Here is a 9,917-nt window from a genome sequence, read left to right on the forward strand (position 1 = left end):
CCAAAGATTATCACTTGGGTTGTTAATAACTGACCTACGAGTGACCTTTTATCTGATTTGCAGAGCAATGCAGTGACTCATAGAGAACATATTAGGCCAGTTTTACAGGCTTATCGCGGAAGTGGCTCACCCAGGAACACCGCTCTAATAACTGGCGCCAGTTACTGAATGTTTACAGTATAACCCGACACTGCCGAGCGCTCTACAAACATTATTTCTTTTCTTTCCTTTGTTATTGATACGGTATCTTGCTCTGTCGCCTAGGCTGGAGTGCAGTGGTGTGATCATAGCTTACTGCAGCCTCGACATCCTGGGCTCAAGCGATCCTCCTGCCTCAGCCTCCCAAGTAGCTGGGACCGCTGCCATGCACCACCACGCCCAGCTAATCTTTTAAAATTATTTTGGGTAGATACCACATCTTACTTTGTTACCCAGGCTGGTCTGGAACTCCTGGGCTCAAACGATCCTCCAGCCTTAGCCTCCCAAAGTACTGAGATTACAGGCTAATCCCATTTTAAAGAGAAGGAAACAGATTTGAACCTAGGCAGTCTGACTCCAGAATCTGTGCTTTTAACTACAATTTTATGAACATGTAAAGTATGCACAATATAACTCTTATTAATGTTATTATTGTCCCAAATGTTATCCCACATGGGAGAGAGTCAGTTCTTTCTGTGTCTATTATAGCCACTAGCCTTATGTGGATATTTAAATTTGAATTTAAATGGATTAAAATTAAGTAAAATTGGCTGGGCGCGGTGGCTCAAGCCTGTAATCCCAGCACTTTGGGAGGCCAAGACGGGCGGATCACAAGGTCAGGAGATCGAGACCATCCTGGCTAACATGGTGAAACCCCGTCTGTACTAAAAAATACAAAAAACTAGCTGGGCGAGGTGGCGGGCGCCTGTAGTCCCAGCTACTTGGGAGCTGAGGCAGGAGAATGGCGTAAACCCAGGAGGCGGAGCTTGCAGTGAGCCGAGATCCTGCCACTGCACTCCAGCCTGGGCGACAGAGCGAGACTCGGTCTCACAAAAAAAAAAAAAAAAAAGTAAAATTTAAAATTCAGTCTCTCATTTGTACTAGCCACGTTTCAAGTGCTCAGTAGCCACAGATAGCTAGTGTATATCAGACTCAAAAGTATAGGACATCTTCATTATCGCAGAAAGTTCCATTGGGCAGTGCTGATGTAGAATATATAAAGAATTCTCCCAACTCAAGAATAATACAACCAACCAGTGGTGTGCTGGAGTTGTCTCATACTGTCTTGAGAGAGTCCGTTGTTAAATTTTCAGTAATTTTGCAAATTGGTTAAATACAGCCATTTAGAAAATTATATCAACTTAGGATGAAATAAAGTATATTGAAAACAAAACTCATTATTTCCTAATTATTTCACTACATTTTACATTTTCTGTGCTTTTGTGGTTGCTTATATCTATTGAAACTGTGTGATGGAAATATATGACGGTATGCCATTGCACATCTCTTCCCAAGGTAGTATTGGTAGCTTGATTTTGGCCATGATGGGAGTATTTACACCACAAACTCAGCATATGCAGCCAGGAATGGTGGCTGAGTCTATAATCCCAGAGCTTTTGGGAGGCTGAGGTAGGAGGATCACTTGAGTCCAGGAGTTCGAGACCTGTCTGGGCAACACAGCAAGACCCTACCTCTACAAAAAAATTTTTTAATTAGCCAGGTGTGGTGGCTCGCATCTGTGGTCCTAGTGACTAGCTGTGGGCCACAGATGGAAGCCACCACACCTGACTAATGAAAAAGAAAAAGACCAATGATAACAAATGTTGGCAAGGATGTGGAGCACAGGATCTCTGATATCCTGCTGATGGAGATGTAAAGTGGTACAACCATTTTGGAAACAGATTAACAGCTTCTTTGTTGTTGTTTGTTTGTTTTGAGACAGAGTCTCCCTCTGTCACCCAGGCTGGAGTGCAATGACACAATCTCAGTTCACTGCAACCTCCGCCTCCTGGATTCAAGCTATTCTCCTGTCTCAGCCTCCCGAGTAGCTAGGATTACAGGCGCGTGCCACCACACTGCCCGGCTAAATTTTTTTGTATTTTTAGTAGAGACAGGGTTTCACCGTGTTGGCCAGGCTGGTCTCAAACTCCTGACCTCTAGTGATCCACCCACCTCAGCCTCCTAAAGTGCTGGGATTACAGGTGTGAGCCACTGATTGTTGTTTTTTAAGAGGCAAGGTCTCTATCTGTCACTCAGGCTGGAGTACAGTGATGGAATCATAGCTCACTGCCGCCTTCAACTCCTGGACTCTAGGATCCTCTTGCCTTGGCTTCCTGAGTAACTGGGACTACAGGCACATGCCACCACCCTCAGCTAATTTTTTGTAGAGATCAGATTTTTAAAACTTTTTGTAGAGATTGGATTTTGCTGTGTTACCCAGGCGGCTTGTCTCAAACTCGTAGTCTCAGGCAATTCTTTCGCCTTAGCCTCCCAAAGGCACCGGGAATACAGGCATGAGACATAGCACGTGGCATCTTAGGTAAGCATCTTAAGAAGTCAATTATACAATCTACCACACAACACAACCATTCTGCTTCTAGAGGGTTTGTTTTTAATGAACTCATTTTTTATTAAAGAAATATATGCATACAGGACAAAGTTCAAACTTCATTGATTTGGGGTTTCCTTCCAAAATTATTTATTGGCTGGGCAATAAATTATTTATTGGCTGGGCTTACGCCTATAATCCCCAAACTTTGGGAGGCCAAAGTGGGCAGATCACCTGAGGTCAGGAGTTTGAGACTAGCCTGGCCAACATGATGAAACCCGGTCTCTACTAAAAATATAAAAATTAGCTGGGCGTGGTGGCACGCACCTGTAATCCCAGCTACTCGGGAGGCTGAGGCATGAGAATCACTTGAACCCAGGAAGCAGAGAGGTTGCAGTGAGCTGAGATTGCACCCCTGCACTCCAGCCTGGGCGACAAAGTGAGACACTGTGTCAAAAAAATATATAAAAATTAAAAATAATTTTAAAAAATGAATTCCAGAAGTAGTGTTTTTGCTTTTGTTTTTCTTCTAGAGACAAGTTCTCTCTGTCAATCAAGCTGGAGTGCAGTGGTGCCATCATAGCTCACTGCAGTCTTAAACTCCTGGGCTCAAGGGATCCTCCTGCCTCAGCCTCCTGAGTAGCTAGGACTACAGGCACACGCCACCATACCTAGCTAATTTTTTCCTTTTTTGTAGAGATGAGGTCTCACCATGTTGCCCAGGCTAGTCTCAAAGTCCTGAGCTCAAGCAGTCCTCCCTCTTCATCCTCCCAAAATGCTGAGATTACGGAGTGAGCCACCATACCCAGCCTCCATACATTTTTTTCACGTATGTCAGCATTTGTGTGTGTGTGTTTCTGTATGTATAGACACATACTTACTACTTTTGTGAAAATATTGTTTTGTTTTAATAAAAAGTGTCATATCCATTGTTTGACAGCTTGCTTTTTCATTCATTAATCTATGCTAAACATTCAGTAAATAGAGACCTGCTCAGTCATTCACTCTACCAGTAATTGTTGAGCACTTCTGTATGTCACTGTTCTAGACTCCTAGGATACATTCATGAACAAAGCAGCCAAAGATTCTTGCCCTCATGAAGTTTACATTTTAGCAGGAGGAAATAAATGACAAACAATGAACATCATAAATAAGTGAAAGATACATTGGAAGGTGTTACGTGCTATGGTAAAAAGAAAAAGAAAGGTTAAGGAGGATAGAGGGAGTCTGGCGAGGTGTTCTACCTCAATCTGGTTTTTGTGTGTGTGTTTGTTTTTTCAGATGGAGTCTTGCTGTGTCACCCAAGGTGGAGTGCAGTGGCGCAATCTCAGCTCACTGCAACTTCCACCTCCCAGTTCAAGCGATTCTCCTGCCTCAGTCTCCCGAGTAGCTGGGATTACAGGCATGCGCCACCACACCCGGCTATTTTTTGTATTTTTAGTAGAGACTCGGTTTCGCCATGTTGGCCAGGCTTGTCTCAAACTCCTGATCTCAGGTGATCTGCCCGCCTCGGCCTCCCAAAGTGCTGGGATTGTAGGCGTGAGCCACCTACACCCGACGTTGTTTTTAACAGCAGCATAGTATTTGTTACCTATCCATTCACTCCTAATGAGACTGACAACATGCTAGGTACTGGGGATACAACGGTGACCATGTAGACAAGGTTTCTCTTTAATGGAGTTTATAGCAAATGAGCAAGGTAATTGCAGGTGATGGTTAAATACTATGAAAAAAATAAGAAGGTAACTGTGGGACCAGGATGGTGGGAGCTACTTAATCTAGATTGGTGCTGAATAAATGCCTCTCTCAGTAAGTGACATTTAGGCTTTCAAATGAATGATGAGACAGAAGCAGTCCCGGAAAACTAATTTTTCACATCCTCTCTTTCTTCCTAGGATCTGTAGTCAGGAAGAAGTAGTGATCCCCTATGCCTATGACAGTGATTCAGGAAGTGTGGATTTGGAGCTGAGCAACTTAGAGACTATTAAAAAAGGCTCCAGTAGCATTGAACTGACAGGTAAAAAAGAGAAAGGACTAGAAAGCGGAGGGGAGGGGAAAAAATCTATTTTCAACTCGGGCCAAGACATATTGATTGAGTACTTGATGAGTGACCAGCCCTTGACTAGACTTTGATGATGAATTTGGTCCCTGACATTGAGACCTTAAAATACGGTTGGCAAAATAAGATGACATACATGGTTCGTGATGTCCAGGAAACTAAGGTTGGTCCTGAGTTCTGCAGAAGAGCCTGAGTGCTTGAGGGATTCTGAGGAGGGAAAGGGCAGTGTGGGATGCCTTGGAGTGGGAGGACTTCATGCAGAAGGTGGGGTCTGGATTGGGCTTCAGAATAACTTTCATTCTACAAAACATTTATTGAGTACCAGTAGCTGGGAATACAACAGTGGACATGACCGACATGGTCACTGCCCTCATAGAACTTACATTATTGTGCAGAAAAGAGACCAAAAAGAGTAAACAGACAGTCACTGAAGTAATTACAACTTGTAGTAAGCAGTATGGAAGAACAGGCTGACACCAAAAATAAGGGCAATAGGAACCTACTTGAAACTCTGGTTGTCAGAGAACACCTGTATGAGATAGCAAGCGGTATTTAAACCTAAAGGAGGCCTGAAAGATACCAGAGTAACTCATGTGAGTATAGGGAGTACTACAGATAGAGTATAGGGAGTACTACAGATAGACAGGACAGCATGTGCATGACACAGGAAGGATCCTGGTGTGTTTGAAGAACTACCTTCATTCATTCACACATTCATTCAGCAAATAATGACGCCCTCCTGTGCTCTAAGCTTAATCTAGCAGCTGGAGATACAGCATCGAACAGAACAGACACAGTATGCCTATGGATGAACAGGTAAATGGAACTCAGTGTAATCAGTGTGATGGGGCTAGGGGAGCCAGAGTGGATATAGAGCGGTTTATTAGTGACTAGGGGATACGTAGCCAAAATGGGCAAAAAGGGATACAAGAAAGGCATCCTGGAGCTCAGACTTAAAGGATGAGTAGGAGTTAGCAAGGCAAAGATAGATAAGGGAAGGTGGGGGAGAAGAAGGAGAAAAACGCAGGCAGAAGGAGCAGCCTGTGCGAAGATCAGAATGAGAACATGGCTTCAATTATTGCAATTAGTGGATGATAGGAGTATGGCAGGAAGTGGGTAGAGTTTGCAGAAGAGGCATTCAAGAAATCAAAAAGAATACAAAAGTTGAGTGGTGGCTGGGCGCGGTGGCTCACATCTGTAATCCCAGTACTTTAGGAGGCCAAGGTGGGTGGATCACCTGAGGTTAGGAGTTCAAGACTTTGCCTGGCCAACATAGCGAAACCCTGTCTCTACTAAAAATACGAAAATTAGCCGGGGGTGGTGGCATGTGCCTGTAATCCCAGCTGCTTGGGAGTCTGAGGCACAAGAATCGCTTGAACCCAGGAGGCAGAGGTTGCAGTGAGCCAAGATTGCGCCACTGTACTCCAGCCTGAGCGACAGAGTGAGACTCTGTCTCAAAAAAAAAAAAAGAATGGTAAAAATCTTCAGATGAAAGAGGTGTTAAAGGGGAAGTACTACTGGGATCAGTTCTTTGCATGTATTACCTCATTTAATTGTTATAATAACCTTGTTTTACAGATGAGGAAACAGGTTTCAGGAGGCAAACTAACTTGATAAAGGTCATACAAGTAGTAAGTGGTAGAGCCAAGATTCAAACTAGTCTCAAACTGAGATTTAAAGTCCATGCTCTTAACCAGTCTGCTACAGCTCAGTCCCAAAGGCTTTTGTAGCTTAGAAGGCCCTTAGAGAACATTGAATTTATAATTGAGAAAACTGAATCTAGGAGACAAGATGGGACTTGGTTAAGGTCATAGAGCAAGTAGTAAAGGTGAGAGCCAGAGGTACTCCCCACTAAACCTCATCACTTTACATAGTACGGAGGCATCATCCAGTGTCTTTCTTTTCAATGTTAGACTTGGACATCCCTGACGTCCCTGGACTCCATTGTGAGCCCCTGTCAGACAGCCCCAGACACATGACCCAAGAGGACCCGCTCAATGAGGCCAGTGTTGACAAGCTGATCCAGTCCATCCAGAGAGGTTTCAATGGTGAGCTAAAGGTACGCACAAGCAATTTTTATGAGTTATCCAACTTATTCCTCCATTTTAACAAATATTTTAAACATATTATTTCTCGATTATGCAAATAATTTTATATTATAGGTTATAAACATGTTTATATTTATATTTATAATACATATATTTATAAATTATACATTATGAAATTAATGTAAAAACAAAACCATAATAAAAATTAAAAACTGATCTTCTCTAATTCCAGACTCCTCGAATAACTACTGCTGACATTTTTATTTATTTTTTTTAGACTTTTTTTTTTTTTTCTGAGACAGTGTCTCACTCTATCGCCCAGGCTGGAGTGCAATGGCACGATCTCAGCTCACTGCAACCTCTGACTCCCAGGTTCAAGCGATTCTCCTGCCTCAGCCTCCTGAGTAGGTGGGATTACAGGCATGTGCCACCTTTGCCTAGCTAATTTTTGTATTTTTAGTAAAGACGGGTTTTACCATGTTGGCCAAGCAGGTCTTGAACTCCTGACCTCAAGCAGTCAACCTGCCTTGGCCTCCCAAAGTGCTGGGATTACAGGCATGAGCCACTGTGCCCAGTCCTCTATGGCTTTTAAATCCCATTCACCCAATCAACAAGTGATGAATGAATAGCTACCATTTATAAGGCACTGTGCTAGATGGAGGGAAGAAGTTGGAGTAGTAACATTACAGACTTTTCACAGATAAACAAACTGGGCTACAAACAGACCGAGACCCCGTCTCAAAAAGTATAATACTATTCAGCAATAAAAGGAGGGAACTATTGATACAACAGCAGAGATGAATCGCAGAGGCATTGTATTGAGTGAAAGAAACCAATCAGAAAAGGTTATAGACTGTATGATTCCAGTTGTGTGACATTCTTGAAAAGACAAAACCATAGTGATGGAGAACAGATCAGTGATTCCTAGGAATTAGGGTGGGGAGAGGGTGTGACTAAAAAGGGATAGCAGGAGGGAAATTTAGGGGATGATGAAACTGTTCTGTATCCTGATTGTGATGATGGTTACACATGTGTATGTGTGTGTTATAACACACGGAACCATATGCTCCCCACCAAAATCAGTTTTACTGTATGATACATTTTTAAAAATCATGTTATCACTTTGTACCACATAAATATATACAACCATAGTTTGTCAATTTACCAACACACACAGACACACATACACACACACACACAAAAAACACACACACACAGAGGCTACGCTGGAAGGAAGATGAGGGAGACTTCAGGAATGCTGGTAATAATCTGTTGCTGGCTACAGGGTGTTTTTTGGTTTGTGAAAATCCACCGAGCCATACATTTTCTTTATGTAGAATACCAATGAAAAATAAAAGTGAAACATTTAAAGCCAGCATGTTGGCCTTCACTTTTGACTTCAGCTAATCATTATACTTCATATCAGCATGGTTTTCTTTCGATTTCTTTGTAGTTAATGAAGGGCTTGGATCGCTGCAGTGAATCAAAACAAAAAAAGCCCATTCCCTGCCTTGAGCTGATTCCACAGTCAGTCAGGGAAATAGATTAATAAGAAGGTCATTATGTTGGAGGATCACAAGTGCCATGATAGCAATTTATTCATGTGGTTTGTAGATACACTTAGAAAGGACACTGGACCAGTCAGTCGCAGTGACTCATGCCTGTAATCCCAGCACTTTGGTAGGCCAAGGCGGGCGGATCACGAGGTCAGGAGTTCAACACCAGCCTGGCTAACATGGTGAAACCCTCATCTCTACTAAAGATACAAAAAATTAGCCGGGCGTGGTGGCAGGCGCCTGTAATCCCAGCTACTCGGCAGGCTGAGACAGGAGAATAGCTTGAACCTGGGAGGCGGAGGTTGCAGTGAGCCGAGATCATGCCATTGCACTCCAGCCTGGGCAACAGGGTGAGACTCTGTCTCAAAAGTAAAAAGAGAAAGGACACTGGACCCTGCTTCAGGAGCAAACTCATTCTCCAAGTCTTGAGATATATAGAGATTTTTTTTTTCTTTTTTGAGACAGTCTTGCTCTGTTGCCCAAGCTATAGTGCAGTGGCACAATTTCGGCTCACTGCAACCTCCATCTCCCAGGTTCAAGCGCACCTGTAGTCCCAACTACTCGGGAGGCTGAAGTACAAGGATCCCATGAGCCCAGGAGATGTAGACTGCAGTGAGTGGTGATCTTGCCATTGCACTCCAGCCTGGATGACAGAGTGAGACCCTGTCTTAAAAAAAAAAAAAAAAGGTTCTATGATAAATAGGTTATACATATATAATTAGAAAAAGAGGCTGGGTGCAGTGGCTTACACCTGTAATCCCAGCACTTTGGGAGGCCGAGGCAGGTGGATCATCTGAGGTCAGGAGTTCGAGACCATCCTGGCCAAGATGGTAAAACCCCATTTCTACTAAAAATACAAAAATTAGCTGGGTATGGTGGCACATGCCTATAATCCCAGCTACTTGGGAGGCTGCTGCAGGAGAATCATTTGAACCCAGGCACACCACTGCACTCCAGCCTGGGTGATAGAGCATGACTCCATCTCAAACAAAAAGAAAAAGAGAGGCCAGGTGTGGTAGTTCACACCTGTCATCCCGGCACTTTGGGAGGCCAAGGCAGGCGGGTCACTTGAGCTCAGGAGTTTGAGACCAGCCTGGGCAACATAATACAAATAATTAGCTGGATGTGGTGGTGCGTGCCTATGGTCCCAGCTACTTGGGAGGCTGAGGTGGGAGGATTGCTTGAGCCCAGGAGGTTGAGGCTGCAGTGAGCTGAGATCACACCACTGCACTCCAGCCTGGGCAACAGAGCAAGACCCTGTCTTTAAAAAATAATAATAAAAGAAAAAAGAAAAAGAGAATGTTAGTACTCAGAGATTTTATTCTTCCAATCAGAACTTGGATTTTAATAGGAAATTTTAAAGGCAAAATAATGAATTTTTAATGACATCGAAAGAACTAGAAGTAACAGAATCAGAGAGGTCACCTTTAGGAAGCTTTTTTGTTTTCGAGGCAGAGTCTCACTCTGTCACCCAGGCTGGAGTGCACTGGCGCTGTCTCAGCTCACTGCAACCTCTGCTTCCCAGGTTCAAGTGATTCTCGTGCCTCAGCCTCCCGAGTAGCTGGGACTACGGGCACGTGCCACCATGCCTGGCTACTTTTTTGTATTTTTAGTAAAGACAGGATTTCACCATGTTGGCCACTCTGGTCTGGAACTCCTGACTTCAGGTGATCTGTCCACTTTGGCCTCCCAAAATGTTGGGATTACAGGCATGAGCCACCACGCCC

At 43.6% G+C, this 9,917-nt stretch overlaps 1 protein-coding gene across 1 annotated transcript in view; it reads left to right on the plus strand.

Annotated features, from left to right (window-relative positions):
• MROH8 (maestro heat-like repeat family member 8) overlaps positions 1-9,917 on the plus strand; it is a 63,198-nt gene that overhangs the window by 1,282 nt on the left and 51,999 nt on the right. The window contains exons 2-3 of the mRNA XM_011929086.1: positions 4,423-4,544; positions 6,500-6,645. Of these exons, the coding sequence (XP_011784476.1) occupies positions 4,423-4,544; positions 6,500-6,645 (268 nt within the window). The remainder of the gene's footprint in view (positions 1-4,422; positions 4,545-6,499; positions 6,646-9,917) is intronic.

This window comes from Colobus angolensis, unplaced genomic scaffold (assembly GCF_000951035.1).
Source record: "Colobus angolensis palliatus isolate OR3802 unplaced genomic scaffold, Cang.pa_1.0 Scaffold8, whole genome shotgun sequence".
Taxonomy (NCBI): domain Eukaryota; kingdom Metazoa; phylum Chordata; class Mammalia; order Primates; family Cercopithecidae; genus Colobus; species Colobus angolensis.